At 32.9% G+C, this 19920-nt stretch overlaps 2 protein-coding genes across 3 annotated transcripts in view; one reads left to right on the top strand and one right to left on the bottom strand.

Annotated features, from left to right (window-relative positions):
* The first annotated feature begins 1387 nt into the window (after positions 1 to 1387).
* Positions 1388 to 19920, top strand: part of LOC137933404 (uncharacterized) — a 68922-nt gene continuing 50389 nt past the window's right edge. The window contains exons 1-15 of one of the 2 annotated variants that reach the window (XM_068777353.1): positions 1388 to 1543; positions 1785 to 1911; positions 2835 to 2947; positions 3448 to 3586; positions 5175 to 5318; positions 6502 to 6604; positions 8060 to 8183; positions 9253 to 9369; positions 10195 to 10323; positions 10444 to 10533; positions 11012 to 11081; positions 13077 to 13173; positions 14028 to 14123; positions 15544 to 15601; positions 16828 to 17157. In XM_068777353.1, coding sequence (XP_068633454.1) covers positions 1460 to 1543; positions 1785 to 1911; positions 2835 to 2947; positions 3448 to 3586; positions 5175 to 5318; positions 6502 to 6604; positions 8060 to 8183; positions 9253 to 9369; positions 10195 to 10323; positions 10444 to 10533; positions 11012 to 11081; positions 13077 to 13173; positions 14028 to 14123; positions 15544 to 15601; positions 16828 to 17157 — 1821 coding nt within the window. In that variant the 5' untranslated portion in view covers positions 1388 to 1459. The remainder of the gene's footprint in view (positions 1544 to 1784; positions 1912 to 2834; positions 2948 to 3447; positions 3587 to 5174; positions 5319 to 6501; positions 6605 to 8059; positions 8184 to 9252; positions 9370 to 10194; positions 10324 to 10443; positions 10534 to 11011; positions 11082 to 13076; positions 13174 to 14027; positions 14124 to 15543; positions 15602 to 16827; positions 17158 to 19920) is intronic. The other variant, XM_068777354.1, reaches the window with a different exon arrangement.
* Positions 17791 to 19920, bottom strand: part of LOC137933297 (transforming growth factor beta-1-induced transcript 1 protein-like) — a 36437-nt gene continuing 34307 nt past the window's right edge. Inside the window, exons 5-6 of the mRNA XM_068777192.1 lie at positions 19702 to 19836; positions 17791 to 18470 (exon numbers count right to left, since the gene is read on the bottom strand). Coding sequence (XP_068633293.1) covers positions 18396 to 18470; positions 19702 to 19836 — 210 coding nt within the window. The 3' untranslated portion in view covers positions 17791 to 18395. The remainder of the gene's footprint in view (positions 18471 to 19701; positions 19837 to 19920) is intronic.

The following is a 19920-nucleotide window of genomic DNA, read 5'->3' as shown; positions in this document are numbered from 1 at the left end:
ATATATAGTATATCCGTTGAACCAGATACGATACTAGTATGATGATAGCCCTTCACTGCACTCAACCTTCATTTAAAGACCACTTCAGTCGTTTTATATTTCAGCTTAAAAACTAGGCTATGCTATATTTGTAAAAGACTTTTTTCTGTTATTTATTGCAACGATCAAGAAAATATAGCTACGAATTATTTTAATATCTAATTTTATTTTCTCAAGGGTTTCGTTAGGAAATGGAGCAACTGCGGCAAGGAGTGTTTTATAAAATTATAAGTAAACAATTTTATTTTTGTACCAAAACAAATAACAAGCAAAGAACTCAGGAACGCAATTTTATACTAAACTAGGATAATTTTAATGTATACTTTTAAATGTGGGTAATGTGGGACTAGAATGTTTAATGTTTAGTATTCCGGTCGTTACATCTTTACTTTATTTCGTGACATTATTTTAAAGTGCAGCCAGTATATTTATAATGAATATATATATATATATTAATTATCGTTGGAGAAGAACTTATCTAGAATGGATGATCTAAAGAACAACTAACTCCTACATATAATATAAAACATGTTTTTATTTTTAGTTGAATTCATATAGCCATTAATTAAAATTGAATACCTTTTTAATAGCTTCATCTTCGGAATCAATTATGTCTAAGAATTTTGTGTTGCTCCATTGAGGAAAACAATGATACGAAACTCTTGGAGTTAAGGATGTATCCGTACTAAGTGACGACCTCGTACCTAGTAACATTATCGTATTGTACGAATATTTGTACACAAAATAACGAATCAAAACTTATTCATTTGATGCGTCTTTTGGAAAAAATCACTTCTTCTTTTAACGATGTTATAATTCACAATAGTAGCTACCTTTAATTAATAACACTGCTTTATCTTAATGCATTCACAAACTTTGGTATTTTAACTGAAATTACTTATTTGGCTGTTAAAATACCAAATCGAGTTGCTATTAATGGTGCTATGGCAACAGCAAGGGCACAAATCGGAGAAGACCTAATTATCGTCTCTGATTGTATCTGTTGTATTACATAAATTTATTAATTAAAAAAACATAAATATTTATGTATATAGTTTTAATTAAAGGAAGTAGTAGTTTAAAAGCAAAAATTACTAATAATTCTATATGTATGAAAATGACTGCAGAGTACGAGAGTAATTTAACAATTTCCTTATTAATAATAATGCCAGCTACTTTTACAAATATTAAAGGATCACTACTAATGGAGAAGACTATTATTGTTATTTAATATAATATAAAAACATTTAACTATGTTACTGGCAAAAAGTTTATGACCATTGCCTTTACTTAAAAAAATAAAATCTGTCAAAATCAATTTCAAATTTGGTTTACACGGTGTTTTTTTGTTTACATTGGTTTATAAAAATATTATGTTTTGAATTTTCAACAAGATTTTTTAAAGAGTTTATTCGTAACGATGATGTCCGACATGGAAACGTCGGTGAGGGGATTTTCTTTCATGCCCGAAGCAGAGATCAAAATTAAGGAAATTGATTTGCAGGTTTATTATTTTTTAACTCTTGTTTTCTGGATCTTCAAACTTTAGTATAAGGTACCTGATCTAGTTAGTATTAATAAAAAATGTTTTTTTTTTAGTAAAAAACTCATCCTTGTTTATAATGTATTGAGAATATATCTTTATAAATAGTAAATAACAGCAGTAATAAGAAAAATAATATCACTCATTTAGTATAACGGTATTAAAAAATAAAATCTCAATTTTTATTTATTTCAAATTATAGTATGTAGAAGATAGTGAACTAGAGAGAGCATGGAGATCAAGTCGACGAGAACGTATGAAGCAGCAAGAACAAAAGATATGGAATGATTTTATCCAAGAACAAGACATTGTTCAGAGTGTCTGTGAAAGTAATAAATAACTTTTTAATACATTTTAATAATATCCATATTATTCTAAAAAAAATCTTTTCCCCAATATTTTTCTCTCAAATATGTTTTGATAATATTAACCTAGGTTCTACCACTACATCATTTGCTAGTCTACTTAAATTATTTTATTCCATAAGATTCATGTAATTTCTGTTTTGGTTCATTTCTGTTAACACTGTATATGCTAAACATTAATGAATTAAGAAACATTTTGTTAACAGAGTTAATTAATAACTTAATTAAAAAGGTTCTTCTTATATTATGACTATAGTCAGTAGATGAAGATATTAATTTTAACCAATGATAGTAGTGTGGCTCTTAGATAGTATAACCATAATGTATTAAAAGAGAAATTCACATTAAAGCAGGGTCGCTAGATTGCTTTACACATCATATAGTCTGATGGTAAAGTTTTGATAATGTGATTATTATATGAATTTTAATTTGTAATATATCCTGAGAATCAATATCAAGTCAATTTTAGGTGATTGAATAGGTTATGCTCATTTTAGAAAATTAATTAATATCCAACACAAAAGTTGGGTGTAGTGATAATTCTGAGTACATAGATATACAACAACTTTTATTTTCTTACATAATCATGGCAATGAATTATCAATCTTTGTTATAATAGTTTAAAGAAGAGTTACTTATATTAATATGAAAATGAAAAGAGAAAAGGTAAAAATGTATTTGTAGTCACATATGAAATTTATTAGGTTATTTAAATGGCTGTATTTTATAAATATGTCCCTTTAATTAGTATTTTGGGAATGGCCACTGCCTACCCCATCTAAGGTTTGGTTAAATATTGATTTATGGGACATTCTGTATATCTTTAATTTAGGGAAATGTATTGGCCAACCAATCAATGGCTTATTTAAAAAAATACATTATTTCAGGTGACCGCTATCAGTTTATAGAACAACTATCAGAATCATGCTTAAAAGAATTATTGCGGAGCAATTTGAATAAAGTGCATGAGGCACGGGAAGCAAAAATCGAAGAAAAACAGGTGAGAAAAAAATTATATAAATGCTCTTTTTAGTTTTGCCAATTTATTGTCAAGACTTAAATTTATATGCATAAGTGATAAATAAACAAACTGAATTGTTATCTTTTTTGTTATCTTATTCTGTGCATAAACAAATGTAATTTTTTGACTGTATCATATGCCTACATGGCATATGATACAGTCCCTCTTAATCCCTCTTAATCAGCCTTTCGGGTTCAAATATTTTTTCTATACAAAAGTTCAGTTTTAACTTTTACTAACTAACAATTAAATAATGTAGTTTATTATAAAATGTTTTACTGAGTCTTTTTATTTTTTAATTTTGTGTTTGTTTGCCTTATTATCTTCTTAGTTGTTTCCTGAAGACAGATATTTGAGGCAAAACATGTGTCCCTGCTACTATTTTTCCAGTTGTAACTGCAATAGTCCAGCAAGTAGGTGACCATACTCTAGCCCTTTACACTATACATAGCTTGTCATATATTTAATTCATTTTTAAGGAAGCATCCCAGACAGTTGCAGAATATTCCTCACAAGTGACACCAGCTATTTCTATTGAAAATACAGGGGTTGATCAACAGGATGATCATAATGTTTTACATATATTTCATGATGATAAAGATAATGATGATCTTTCTGGTAAGTACTCTATATATAATTGTGTTGTTATGTTATTGGTATGTTCTCTATTTTGATAATGAGGGAGTAGCTTGTAATGGTGCATATGTAAGTGTATATCGACTACTTATGCTATGTACTGGGGTGGCCAAATTGCAGCTTTTTAAACGGATAATTTTGGCTTAGATTGATTGTGGAATTATTACAATATTTAAATTTATATAACCTATGTAAGCTCCTGGAAAATCGAAAGAAATTACTGACGTGCATAGTTATTATTATTATTCCAACATAAAATAAGCGAAATCCAAAAACCGATAATAATACAGTAATGCGAGTGCTGTGCTGTATTTTGTACTTTTGTTTAAATAATTGTAATAAATATGATTTTTGTAAAACAACATACTTTTGCGTATTTTAAATACGTATTCAATTGCGGCTCACAAAAAATTTCGAATTTTGAAAAATGTCTCGCACTGTCAAAGAGCTTGGACACACCATTGTTATATACTATCTTATGATTGTAAACAGTTTTAGATGAGTTATTGAAATTTATACAAATGAATAAAGTTGGAGTGAACATTTGTGATATATAAATAATCGGTATTTACTACAAAATTATGAATATATATATACGGTAAAAATAACGAAATTAAATCTGTCTGTGTGTCTGTCTATCTGTCTGTTTGTTCTGGTTAATATCTGAAATGGCTGGTCCGATTTTGACGAGACCTTTACTGGCAGGCAGTTCAAATAATAAGGAGTAATTTAGGTTTTATTTTGGAAAAATCTTATGATACAGTAATATTATGGCAGCTAGTAATAAATAAAGAATATATTACTGATGATAAAGTTACAATAGTCCACCAGACGGGCTAGTTGAGATATGGCACTGGGCAGGCCGCATAGCACATAGAACAAACGATCGTTGGGGATTTCAGGTTGTCCAAAAACCATGAACCGGTGAACAGATGACATTACTAAGTAAGAAAAGAACCAATGTTTAGCCACTTCCGTACATGCAGTGGTAGTCGTGCAACAAAGTGCACCGCCCGCCAGCCCGCTGACAAATGCGCATGCACAACTGCCACCATCAAATCACTCAACACGTGTTTCACCTCTCCACGGGGCATCTTCAAGAGTTATGTTACACCGATTAGCGCCAAACACAGAGTACTCTGTGTGGAAGTGGCTAAATATTGGTCCTTTTCTTACTTAGGATGGACTTCCGCAAGGTAACGCCTGATTCCATTAGACATTACTAAGAGCTGTGGGAAGACGTTGATTGCAAGCCGCTTTCAATTGGTGTTATTGGATATCTATGGGGAATATCTATGTTCAGCAGAGGGCGTCATATGTCCTATGACTGAAATGATGATGATAATCATAGATAAATCATTTCTTTAACTTCTAAGTGCAGATTTCGACATTTTGACTGTTATAATTAATTTGTTTAACAGCGCTATATCTGGTTAATGTAAAATTGAGAATTTTCAAATTTAACCAATGTAAATATTGGTTGGACAGTACAAAATTCAGAAACAAAGTCTTATAACGTCGTTCAAAATTGACACGTATTAGTATATCTTCTTTTATTCATACGTCTCAGGTAACGAAGGGGAGGCATTAAATGATTCAAGCGGCAGTCCATTGTGTACCGTAAGGGAGAAACAAGATGAGAAGGAAGAGCAAACCCCTCAGGAGCCTTCGGAAGAAAAGCCGCCGCGGAATTGCAGCCCAGAGAAAGTTTCAAGTTAGTAAAGCTAGAAGGTTTACTCATCAATTATCATGATAGCCGGTAGATGCCTACAGCAAGGCATAGGCCTTTACGATGACTGGCCCTGCCCTGTCGGCATTAGCTACTTCTCGTTCCCTTGATTATGTCGTCAGTCTAATTAGTAGCGGGGGCCTACTCGTAGTTGCCCCTCGAGAACTTTTCGGTTCAACTAACGACCACTACTACTCCAGACGATCATTTTTCTCATTTTTGATTCCATCTCAGCGAAGCTCCGACGAAATTCCTCTGTGTGAACTTGAGCGTAATTATAAGGCCCATCACAATCGAAGTTCACTAACCTTATGACGTCACCAGACGAAAAGGCATTCATTTGTTTATTGATAAATAGGAACTTAAAATAGAGCGGTGTTACTCATCATTTTAATTGACAAATGGGTAACCCCCCTCTCTGAAAACATGTTATAATTAAGTTATTGTTTATAATTAATATAAATACAGGTGATTTGTTATGGGTGTAAAAGTCTTACAAAGGTAGGTATAGCTCATGTGTAAATGTGATAACTGTAAAGTATGTTATATTTATTTATTTTTTCTATTGACATGCGAGCAGTGGCCGCGCAGCGGAATAGACTGAGATTTACAATCGCAGGTCGCGGGTTCGACTCCCGGGATACAATCTTATATAGTTCACATTATGTCCACTAATTGTATAGAATTTCTACAACTTACAAAGAAAGAAATTTCCAAAGGATGGGCAACAGTCGTCTGCATACCATAAAACTACGATGCGATCGCCAATCCACCTGCCAAGCTTGGCGATTATGGTATATCCCCATAGATATTTTTGCGGAAGACCCATAACTTGCACAGGCGGTCTATAGGCTGAAACGACGATTGGAACGCGAAAGGTCAATAACGTCTGGCAGAGCAAAGTCTGCAGGGACATATAGTAAACTATAATTAATTTTAATATGCAGTAATCAGAATTTCAAAAAAAAAATTCTTACTATTTTATCATTACGTTATTTATCGTTTCAGAAAAGAATTTTGGATAGGGTGTACTACATAATATTAACCGCAAATAAGCTTTACATTCATCCCTTAAAAGCTTTTAAAACTATAACCAATCACTATAACCAATCACTATAACCAATCCTGTATTTTATAATAATTAAATATAGGTTACTGTTATTCATAGGCAAATTTACTGGAAGTATAAACAGCGTTATTGAGAACAGCATTTACTGCGCAAAGGTTAAGGATCTACGTATAAGAATCAATGAAGAGATACTTAGTATCATGTAAGTAAACAAATGTTTTAAAACTATATTCGTCATGTTAATATAAACAGAAAAAACTGGAAGAAACTCCACAACAGCACATGTTTTAACAATATATATTTATACATAAACACTTAGATATAGACTAAATGAAATCAAAATATTCAGGCAATTACTGCCAAGGATTCTTGTCATTTAAATATTCGTTTATTGATAAGGCTTTCTGTCAATTTACATTTATTATGAGTTTCTTTTATTGCAAAATCTGATTCCGTTTATTACAATTGAGTTAGAGACTTTTTGCAGTAGAAACTTTAGTATAGATAGTTTTGCTCGGTGCCTTGTAAATAAATGGACGTTCTATATATTTTTTAGTTTTCGATTTCGTAAGACATGTGTACCTCGTATTTATAAGATGGCCGACAACACTGACAAACATTGTTATTTGTACCGTAGATATTTATTTGCCTGTCCACTCTAATTTTATTAATTTGTAAAGATATATTTTTAATTTCATTTGAGAAATGCAAGGTCTGATATATCTTATGATTATGAAGGATTTATAAGTAGGTGTCTATCGGCTGAAAAGATTTTAAAGCTTATTGTGACAACAATGTTGGTACGCAGACGAGATATTTGATTGGCCATAACAATGTAAGGATGCGTTTACATATGTAGCAAATTGTGAATATACTAGTTGAAAAAAAAAATTTTATCGTATGACAAGATAAAAATATATTTATTTTAAACCCCATTTTTAATGTAAAGTACTCAACAGGCAATCAGAAATAACAAAGGGGTCGATTACAAAAAAAAATATTGATCCATTAACAAGACGCACGTGTAAAAGCAACTAGATTTTAAAAGTTTTTGACGAGGACAACAATAATTTGTCCCTTTCATTCTCTTACAAATGTGCGGTTGAAAGAGCGCTATATTGACACCACTCAAACTGAGACCATAAATAGTTTTCATTTTGTCATCATTGCTTGAGGAATGTTATTGGTGAGATTGGAAGGCGAGACTGACAAGGGTTACTAGGGCAATTTTGGAACAGATCCCATGACGTTTTAATACCAGTCTAAACATTGTCTTCCTGACTGTATCCTTGCTCGAAACAAATTCAGATTGGACATGAAGTTTGGCTTTAATATTTAAATAATATAAACATTGTCCGACTGTACCCGTGCTCGATATAAATTTACAGTGGATCAGGAGATTGACTTCAATATTGAAATTATTAAAACATTATCTTTCTGATTGTACCCTTGTTCGAACGAATTCAGAGAAGTTTGTTAATATTAAAATAATTTAGTAAACGACGCGACGAGATATAAACAAAAATAACTGAATCTTTAATCTATATTTAATTTAAATATATTTTTGAGACAAATATAGACTTCTTTGGACAGTTGCATCATTTGCCACTGAGTTCTTTTTTATGAAAAGAAAAATAAAATGTTTAATACTTCTCAGGACATCAATAGAGCGGCTTAACATGTTCAACATGGATTTGGAAGAGTTGAAGAAGATAATGAAGAGATCTTCGGAGTTCTGTTCTAGATTTAGTCGTATACACGTGTACCAATTGCAGCGGCAGGTGAGATTTATAATACTATACACATAAACATAAATGGCTATGTAAATTTTCTTGGTTTAACCCTTTGCGGTCGAAGACGAAAAGGCCGGGTTAGGTGGCAAATCGACGCGATTTTCGCGAATGTTTCGGGCACGTTACAGTTAATACAATTTCGAAAGGATCTCAAGGATCAGTAAGGCATTCCTGACGATTGGAGCTAATGTAATGTAACAAACATCGTTGTCGCGCGTTCCGACTTGCGGCCTGTATAGCGTAGCGCCGGAGAGGCGCCTTCCGAATGCATAGGGTTAAAAAAGAGGCCCCATTTACATGAAATAAGAAACTTGTTTACAATTTTAAATTATCTGCAATACCAGTAAGCAGTTGTCATTCAATATAAAAAATCAGACGTAATACGAGTACCATATAAATGTACATAATACTGTAAATTTTTAAAATCTATAATATACAGGTCGATTGATTTTAAGTGTGAATTGCTGCTTTAAAGGAGTCAATGTATAGCTCTATAACTGTCAATTATCATACGCTACACACTGTCAACGATCGGTTTCAGAAATTTAAAGGTAATAATAAATATAGTATTAAAAAATTACAAATTAAAATTAATTATTGTTTATTGTCTGTCTCTGTAGACTTTGTACTTCTAGAAGTTATTAGCCTGTCGCATTCTAGTAAAAACAGAAAAATAACATATTTCTGAGTTGTCACTTTATACAGGGTGATTGGATATAGGTATAAAGGTTAGGTTAGGTAAACTTTTTGTTAATATATGAGCTATACTTATCCTTTTAAAGCTTTTACTCGTATAACAAATTATCCTGTAGTTATTTAACTATAAATAAGAACTTTATGATAAAGTTTACGTAGTGGTTTTATTCATTTGTCAATTAAAATTATTTTATTATACATTGACTCCTTTAAAGCTTTTACATCTATGATCGATTAGCCTGTATTAAATATTACATGCAATATTGTTAGATGGAATCTCCTCAAAATATTAAGGTAATTTAATAATTATTTTAACTGTACATATAGACATAAAGTATGATTTGTTTTTATATTTTTTCAGATCCACGATATGTCACGCACAAACAGCACCCAACTTCCCTTTGGTCAGCACACGCAGCTTCAAGCGCATATGATCAGGGTGGTTTCACTCCACCAGAATATGCTGCAGGCATTTTGTGTAAGACCATCACCCTTTATATTCATCATTATCGTCCAAAAGAAAAAAAACGATAAATAAAAGAGTTTAGAGATATATAGATTTCAAGTTTAATTTTAAAAATATAGACAACTAGAAATTTTAATTATATCTGAGATTTTTAAAGTTATTCAAGTATGGATGTATGATGCGAGCATTTTCGTAGAAATAGGTGCGGTGAAGCTCATATATAACCTGCTTTGCTACGGGAACATAACTTTAAATTCAACTTAAACCTGTTAAGGAAGAAATTTAATTATACAGGTTGTTGGTTATAGGTGTGAAAGCTTTTATTAATGACTTTGATAAAGTGATTACTCTGAAAAATGTAACATTTGTTATTTTTGCCTTGCACAATGAATAGATAGTAAACAATAATTAATTTTAATATGTAGTATTCTGAATTTTGAAAATGCTTTTCTTATGTTATTATTACGTTGAGAGAGTATTAATATTTTAATGCCTTTAAACTTCCTTAAACTTATAACTAATAAGCCTCTTTTTTGACAAATGTGATAATTCTGTGATACTTGAGGAATGAGGCGAAGGAAGTGAGTGTATGAATGAATGGAAATTAGCGTGAAAAAGAATAAAAGATAATTGTAGAATGAAAGAGGAAAAATAGATCTTAAGAGAAATGACAGAAGAGCGAAAAGAGAGAAAAATAAAAATAGGATGAAAATAAATGATTAGGAGAGGAATAAAAACCCTTTCCCAAACACGATAGGGGTACGAGCAGTTCCTAGTAGAGGGGCCATATGTAAAAAACCTCTATTTTGTGATGTTATAAAAGGTGTTGTTTCACAGGCGTTCCACAAGTCGTTTCCTCAGACGCTGTGCTCAGGCGACAGTTTGCAGCTTGGCGCCACTATAGCACAATTAGTTCGCGATGTACCTGCGCCTGCGCATGCCGCTGCTAAGGACCTCTATAGCGATGTTAGTTTTATTTTTATTTACATTATGTTTAAAAATATAGGATGGAAATATTTGATGATGTTCTCTAGATATTACTTTACTATACAATTATCTTTAAAATATTCTTCTAAAAATTGACAGGACCTTCTGCAGACCTGCGATAAATTGGAAGAAGCTCTTAACGACTACTCGGCGAGAATAACGGAATTCATCAAAAACTTAGAGGAGAATGTAAGTGAAAAATTTAGACTCACATCTAGACACATTTTGATGGTATATCGGATAAACATGCTTAGATTTTACAAAAGATAACTCATGTTGGCGCGCCGGTCTGTGTGCATGTTTGTTAGTATGCAACTTTGCATTCACAAGGCAGTCTTTATTAACTTTGCCAGGTTTTATTTATTTCAATAAAGATAGTGTTTTCAATAATTCGTCTACCTTTGAGTCCTAACTTTGCACTTATCGGTCTATAGAATCATTGTGGCATATACTTTGTAATTATTTTTTCAATCACTATCTGCCAAATAATTCGATTTTGACGTTGGTTTATGGGATATCATATGTAAAAATTTTATGTATATATGATATATTTCAGCCATTATCACCGACACACATTATTATATTAATCTATTAGGGACGGTTATGTCTTTTACACGTAATATTGTTATAGAAGGTGTGAAATTAAAAATATTTTGAATGTTTTCAGAACAATAGGCATAGTAAAAAGTCGAATAAAGGTAAAGAAAAATTAAAGCCCGCAAACAGCTGTAAAACTTGTAAGTATATTTTTATTGTGTGTAAAAATATATTTTTTCATTCATCTGGTCACGTTATAACTCTAGATCGTCTTCATGTATTACGTTCATCTCATTTATCTATTTATTTATTTTATTTAATATTCTTTATTGTACACGCTGGGATACATTTAAATGGTTTCGTAATAATATACAAAAAAGTACAATGGGCGGTCTTATCACACAAGAAAATCTCTAGACAATTATAGTATGGAAACAATAGAAGTATAAATAATGGGTAGTTAACGTGTACAAAATATACATTTATACAGACATATATACACATGTATGTAGCATGTATACTTATAATAAATAAGGAATATATATTATAAATATAATAAAATAATAGATAAAAACAGCAAATCGATTTGAATCGCACTTAGAAAGAATAAAGTGACAGGGATAGAAAAAAATAATTAAAGGATAAATAATCATAGGTCTAGTAAATAGTTTTCTAATATTTAGTGAAGGTTCTTATGAATTATTGCATAGATACTTTACCAGACAAATGATACCTTTTTGTTGATCTCACAGACAATGTAAGAGTTCTTAACTACGTTTCCATTTAAATTTAACATATCTTTATTCAAGTAGGCATATGTATGCACCTTAAACCATCGGTTTTAACATAAGTAGTAAGATACCACCGGCTCGGAATGCTGTGAAGACCCGGTCAGAAACTCAACAGTTGCTCTTTATTAAGCGATATTTTATAATTTGTGTACATTATAATATCAATCTTCACGCTTCGGTTAAACAAACACTCTTAAATACTATAATAAGATTTATTTAATGATATACTTTTAAGAGAGTGTATCTGAATTTTAAGAGAATATAATTCAATATAAATGATGGGATTGCTTGGTAAAACAAAGTTTTAATTTAACACTGATAAACACAAATAACATAAGTATTTCACTTTAATATAAGCTACACCAGAGTGAAATAGAAACGACAATTAAAATCTACTTACTTCCCCTAACTTAAAAACGGCATTCACCTTATTCATTGTTGTTATGGAACGGCACTGCTTTATTTATTATCGGCCGCCACTGCTTACGACGCCATCTATGGAATACTACTGCATACATGCGTGCTATACTTACATATAACATTATAGAAATATATTTTCTTTACATATATTTAAAACTAGATTTTAAACTATGAGGAGGAGGATTTAAAAGATATTGTGGAACTTTTCAATAATCGATATTTTTGTTTACAAACAATTTTTCCTGACTTTCGGTCTGAATACATTATACATATACGAATACTATATATATCCTCCGTAAGCTTTGTGGTGACCGTACTGCCTTCTGTACCTGTAATTTCATAAAATGCATTCACGTTTGCCTTTTACATACCAAAAAAAAGATGTAGTTTGAAAAAATGTCTTTTTAATGAACGCCACAACCTCCTTGCAGATGAAATTTCGTATAATTCGTAAAATTGTTAGCTGACCTGTATTCAGCGAAAGGATTATTACTATAAAATTTTAAGTCTCTGATCCTTATGGTTCCTGAGATATCTTGATGACCCCGTACGTACGTGGACGTTTCTTACATGTATAGGTAATGGCTATTGAAACAAGGCATTTTGATTATCTGCTATAAACTTTTCGGTATTTGACAATTGAGATTCGAATTGATTATTTATATCTAAGACAAGACTACATATATCAGGCTCACTAGTATTAAATACTTATGCCTATTTAGAATACGCTAGTAAAAAAATCACTTAGTTCTTGGTAAATTTGTAAATAATTATTAATAAATTGTCGATAAGGAGATCCGACTTCCTTGTTGAAGATTCAGGTCAAAGACGCTGGAGGCAGGCGACATCCAACTGGCCCCGTCGGAAATCTATGAGGAATCTATGATTAATTTGTATTTCAACCTAATACAAAACACTTTTATAAGTTATATAGGGTTATTTAGTATAATTGGAAAAAAATCAAAAAAATCCTTTATCCTACAGCGTCGAGAGCCGATGGGAAATTATCGATGTATTCATTGGACACTCTTCGGATCAATCTGAAAGCGAAGTCTGCGACCAGCAAAAAGAATATGGCATGGTAAAAAAAACACATTTGTACTTAATAATTACAGAAAGCTTTTGGTCTTTTGTAATATATGCCACTGCATATTCGCCCTTGTGATGGTAAGGATAGTCCACGACGGACTAACACCAACCAATTTCGTCAAATGTTCCTCCGTTGGGCATTAGATTTATCGGTTTGACTGGTTTCTGTAACCGAGTTCTGCAACCACATATAGTTAAATAATATTTTGTGTATGCAGTAATGTCCGATTACCCACATCAGGGAAAAAAGTAAAAAGAAGATTCTCTGTCGTCGCATTATGAACATCGATTCGGGAACGCTTTCGGGAGATAAGGCTTCCCCCTATCTCCCGAATGCGGGACTTAAAAGGTTTTTTTTTTCTGCGTAGAAACATCTTAAAGTCTCCGAAAAGCCTTTGAGATATCGACCGACGAAGGCGGCGATTGACATAGTTGACCTAGTGAACCTTACTCGGGCTACCAGAGAGGCTAATATTTACTTTTGTTAAGGTACAATGGAAGCCTATAAGAGGGGGGGGGGGGGTCAAAGTAATATCTATGGAATATAAATCCCAATAATTATAACAGAAAAGCCCTTAAGCAGATAATTTTTTCGACGTCATCTAACATAGGCAACGAAATCCCTCTAGCCTATCACCCGTAACTAAGATAGCGAATTTTTTTTTAAAAGTGGTGCAGAAATGGTTAGTCGTTAGGATAACCCAGCATAAATTGTCGATATCATAGCGGAGTCTAAAAAAAAAAGAAAGTTAATGTCTAAAATAAGAAGGTAGTATCGACGATGAATACGGTGTGATGCGAAGGTGATTTATATATTAGTGCTTATTACTTATTGTTGTCGGCCAGTGGAACGTCGAAGTCTAGCACCTCGCCAAGTAAGCCCGGCGACAAGATGGCCATGAAGAAAATCGCTTCTGGTAAAGGTCGAAGAAAATCACCGCTGTAAGTATTAATTTATACAAATCGCTTTCGCGACCGTTATTTTTCTGACTTCCCTGGTCGTAGAGTGCGTATTTTTTTATGGCTTCGTTTTTGGGGACTTTTTGTGTCTTTATTTGCAGTCTTCCATTCTTTACATAATCGTTCATTCACTCATCTAACATAAATCACATAATCTAACATTCTCATTCATTCTTGATTTTCCTTTTTTGCATCAACTTTCATCCTCTTCTCATTTATCATAGTCTAGGTCTATCTGTAACAATGTATAATAGTCTATTCTTATTATGTTAGAGCTTAAGTTACTTATTTGTATCATGTGTATATTTATTATGGTTCGTAGTTATTTGGTTTTTCTTTATCTCAATACTTCTGTTTACATTTTAATTTACCCATGTTTTATTCTTGTTTAAATTGTTTATCCTGCCTTATTTTGATTTTCAATCTTATGTTTTATTCCTTACAATTACTTTCTCGATCACCTTCCTGCAGTAATTGAGGAAGCATGCTTTGCCTCTCATCTTTTATAATGGACGCGATGCTTGTCTCGTCATTCTTCCATCCTAACCGCCATTCAAAGTCGTGTCTAAGTCGTCCGGTTTGTGTGTGTGTCTAAATGCGACTGCCATATATAGTTTAGACGATGGCTTAATCAGATACGCGTACTATGTCCAATTATTGCACGTGTAATGCTAATTTTAGGTTTAATAATGGCAACATAATTTTTAAGATTTTAGGTTTATTAATCTGGCAACTTTCTTTTTTTTTCACCACCTGTCATTGCGCCTATTGCACATCACATGCGTTATTTTTTTATTTTTTCAATAAATAGCAGATTGTTGCCATATACACGATGGTATTACGCAACATATGTTTCAAGATGATAAACGGAGATGTATTTCAGGTATTTGATCTATTAATGAAAAAAAATTAGAAATGTATTTGTAATACACAAAAAGTCAAAATAATTATCATCTTTTTCGCAGTAGAAAGTCCACTGATGGACATAGAACTTATCCAAAGATTTGCAACCGATTAGAAAGACGCGTATCAAAAAAAATCGTCTTTCCGGTTATGCGTGGACGGTTTACCTTGCGTTTGCCGGTTTGTGGTCTCCACTTCAAAACTTTAAGGCCCCAGTGGACATCTGTACAGCACACTGTGTGACCTGATCACTGCCATTTCAGCGTCCCAATACGTTGGCATAAGTCGATTATCGTTCCTTTATGAATTGTCTCTTTCGACATTTGATCTGGTAGAGATCCAAAGCATGACCTTGTTGGCTATTGTTATATTTGAGCAGATTGAGGGACGAAGAGCTTGCCAATAAGTCTCGAAGTGAACGACAATGTGCCTTTACCAACCTTAATTCTTAATGAAAACCTTCAGCAATACAAATATGTCACCGCCGTCTTTTGTTCAGGAAACAGCGCGTGGGTCGCGATGTGGAGGTGCGCACCATGGTGGAGGCTGTCGCAGCGGTATGTGCTCACTACATAATTAGTGCATGTGCATGTACATGTGTCACTAGATACACTACATTAATTATATTTAATGGAATCAGGCGTTACCTCGCGGAAGTTCATCCTAAGTAAGAAAAGGACCAATTGTGACTCTGTGTTTCGCACTAATCGGTGTAACATAACTCCTGAAGATGCCCCGTGGAGAGGTGAAACACGTGTTGAGTAGTTTGGCGGTGGCGGTTGTGTGAAACAATGTTTGCCGCATGCGAATTTATCAGCGGGCTGCCGGGTGGTGCACTTTATTGCACGACTACCACTGCATGTGCGGAAGTGGCTAAATATTCCTTTTCTTACTTACGTTAATTATAAATGAAACGACAACCAACGAAAGCTCAAGAAAGCTCAAGGTCACGCAGAGGGCAATGGTGAGAGGCCTATGCTCGATATATGCTATTCACCGATGTAATTCGAGCAATTGCTCGTCTAAATTGGCAGCAGGCGAGGCACAACGCAACGCTCATGCAACCCAGGTTCTTGATTTGTGACCACAAAGCCGTTAGACGACGTTATGTAATAACGTGGTCATTTGTTTTTTACTATGGTAGTTTAAGTCGATGTTATGTGACGAAAGAGGCTTCATTCACCCCGATTAATAAAGAGAAATAAAAGATGTTCATTTATTACGATGAATATAAAAACAGATTTAGGTTATACCTTATGTTACAGTTCATTTTGATAAATACTATGTTTTAAATCTAAAATTAAAAGTATGTTATCATAAAATTCGTATTACAGCGTTCAAAAGTGTTAAGCTGAAGAAACGTGTTAAACTTGGGTTATTGACTTATTAGCAGTGTTGATATTATAATGTACACGTTAAACATTGTTAAATTTCATTGAAAAAGAGCAGCTGATGTGTTTTTGGTCGGCTCTTAGCTTACCCACGGATTGACTACCTTGTTATAATGTTAGAAATAATAAACAATTCATGTGTGTGTTGAGGTCTATTTGTATTAAGATATTTTATTTTTGAATTTCAATAGCGGTATATCCATAGTCCTATAATGTCACCGAAATAGCTTTACATCGTCTTAGATATGCTTGTTTGTGGTGAGGCATAGGGAAGAGAGCGGCAAATACGGGGAGTATAAGAAACCTTTATAGCTAGTTTGGCTTAATAAACAATTATGTATACTTTGCAGTAATATGCGATTAGAATACTTAAGTACATTGTTATCCCGCAGTGTGCTTCAAGCCATGTCAGCTTAGTGCCCAGTGCAGATCACTTCCCCTTAACCTCGAAAAGCATGTCCTGCCGCAGTAAGGTACCGAGCTCGTGCAGCAAGAGCAAAGAGTCCACACCTAGGTCGAAACGCGTGGAAAGTTCTAGAAAAAATCAAAAATGCAAGAACAAACCCAGTACACCTCAAACGGATGTTAAAGTGGAGTCTTGTAGAAAATCAAGAACGAGCGAAGAGGCGCCTTCTGAAATAACTAAAAGCAGTAAGGACACGTATCCCAGTACAATGACCAACGATGGATCTGAAAGCAGACGAAGTGAAAATAAATATAAGGTGAGTGAATTTTTCTTTTTATTAGTTTTAAACGGCTGTTATAAAAATATTTTTATTACAAAAGATCCGAACAATCCGTATGGGTATTTAGTCGAAATATACATGTTGAAATATATATTATTGATATAAACCAACAACTCGTTTATAAAAAGACCATGATTTCCCGTATATAATGATAATAATTAATAATACCAACAATATATAATATAAATTTACTTCACTTTATTTAGTTACTTACCCATAAAAATTGTTTGCTATTTTGTGTTCTCAGTATACATTTGACGTTTGCACGGAGCGGACTTCTTTTATTGGTCATGAGAACCTCGATAAGTTGATATTTTCTGTTATCCTTGAGACTCACGAGTATCTTTCATTTCAATAAAATTATTTAATTCGCGTGTTCATGCAATTGATTCTTGCATAAAGTATGACAGCTATGCGACAAAGGATTTGAAACAGCGTCCTTTACTAGTTAACAATCGTATAGTCTTGCAAGAAGACGATAAATAGTTACTTGCTAGCTACTTTTCGACCAACAGTGAAATTATGTGTTCATCTTATTACAATTAAAACTGTTTTAAGGTTGAGATAATTTAAAAGGTGGTACGTTAAAAAAAACAAAATAGTTAAAAACAAATGTGCTTTATTAAAAACTCAAGCCTTCGGGAAACGTAAAAAAATTTCGAATAAAGGCATTACAATTTTAAGAACGCGTAGAGTATATAAACATCGCCGACAAAGCGAGGCTCGTAAAAAAATATTAACAACTATTTTTATTTACAACAAAATGTCTTTGTAATGCGTCCACTGGGTGTAAAAATATGTATATTTTTTTGTCTTACCGTAATCCCTATAACTTTATTTATCTGTGGCATTAAGATAATCTCCGGCGATTTTTCGCGCCATAATCTCGTGCATGTGACATTTAAACGTCAAAATTCTAAACTACATATAAATTATTAATGATGACTGTTATCGTGTCCAATGATGGTTAGAGACACAGTTTACTTAAAAAAAAGAAAATAAATTTCAATGTGACGCCGAAAATAATCTTAGCGATAAAAGTTGAAGGAGATATATCCTAAATATCGATATAAATGAATCGATTAATATAAATATTAAAATTGATCACTTAAGCTTCATATAAAATTAAGGTATTGCAGTGAATATTTGTGCACTATCGAATAATAAATAGACATGGTGAATATCGATGGGTGTGTGTGACTGTGCGTGGCATTTTAGGCGCATTTTCCGCACAGAGGCTTGTTGTCCAACACCGAGAAGGTGGAGTCCGTGACTGGGGTTCTGCATTTCTGTAACAGTTAAAAGAACTTTGTCAGTTGCTAAATGATTACAATTTTATTGAGAGTCGACACGAACTAAATGCCTACACCCTGTATAGTGAAATCATTGTAGTATTGTAGTGTCATTGTATTTATCATATTGAAATATCAACTATGTCTTTGCCAAACTTTTAAAATTAAAACAAAATAATGTTGATTAAAAGTGTTTCGAGGCAAAAATGGATTCCATCGTAGTGAAACTTTATTTATATACTCTACAAACGATCACTGTGATGATTGAGGATTATTTGCGTGCGGTGGAGGAACTAGAATTAAATTAAGATCCCCTCTAATGACATGTGGGACGTAAAATATTCTGGAAAAGATAAGTTCTCTCATGCCGCCCAGATTATTCCATAAAAACTTGTTTTTTTATTAATGCGCAATTCTCTTAGTTTTATGACACTATACAATTTTAAACGCCTTGCGCCTAATTTTAAACTTTCGATTATCTCTGCAATGTAAGGATGTCAATCACGTCAAACTGGGAGGATATTTTTATTAGTTTATTGTTTATTTGCCCTTAAAATGCAGTGAATTATTTTTCGCCGGGTTAGTCATTGATTTCGAAAGCTTACTTACAACTGGTCACTGTGAGATTAACTTTCCAATAAGAAACGATTTGATTGAGCATGGTAGGTCATCGGACATTAATGGTGTTGGTACGTTTGTTACTATAACTTTATGATCGTCTTCTTCTAATTTATTGAAACATTTAGAATATTTGAAAAAAGACTAACATGATTTTAAATTTATTGAAATTAGAATGGATGACAAAAAGTCCAGAAAGTTTTCTTGATAAATCTTTATGTGAAGAAAATTTATAAATGTAAACCAGATTCCCGAAATTTTTTTCTCATAGACCACTTCAAACTTTAACACTTTTCGGTGGACCCTCCGCAGAGACATATTGCAAGTCTCGACACGTATTGAATTTGGAATTTGCAAGTTTTTACAAGTAATAACTGCTGAGATTCTTAAAATATTATCTGCCTACATTGATAAGTGTAGTCTACATTTTAGTTTAACCCTACTTATTAATTGTGAACCTTTATTTTTTTGAAATGCCAACGTTGGACCATCATCGAGTCATCAGATATCTGTGGATGTCTGGAAGTTGGGACGCTTAGCATATTTTTTAAAAATGAAAAGCTTAGTTTTAACAACCTGAAAAATTTATAAAGAGGATGAGATGTACAACCTTGCATGTGAAGCATGAGCCGTGCCACTTTGCGTCCAGGGCTATGATCGCCTTGTCGACGATTGGTTTAGCGCAGCCAGCGCACCTGGCGGCGAATTTTTCTGCGTAGCACGATGCGCAGTATGGCCGGCCAGCCTACAAATTGAATCAATGTTTCAGCTTGATTTTTAGATTACTTTTATTTTTAAACCATATTCGTAATCTAGTTTGTTAATATAC

Source organism: Battus philenor, unplaced genomic scaffold, assembly GCF_028537555.1.
Source record: "Battus philenor isolate CCGP_79_NKW_IND1 unplaced genomic scaffold, ilBatPhil1.0.hap1 SCAF_13, whole genome shotgun sequence".
Classification (NCBI taxonomy): Eukaryota; Metazoa; Arthropoda; class Insecta; order Lepidoptera; family Papilionidae; genus Battus; species Battus philenor.
Note: the sequence above shows the minus strand (reverse complement) of the source record. Positions and strands in the feature narration are given on the sequence as shown.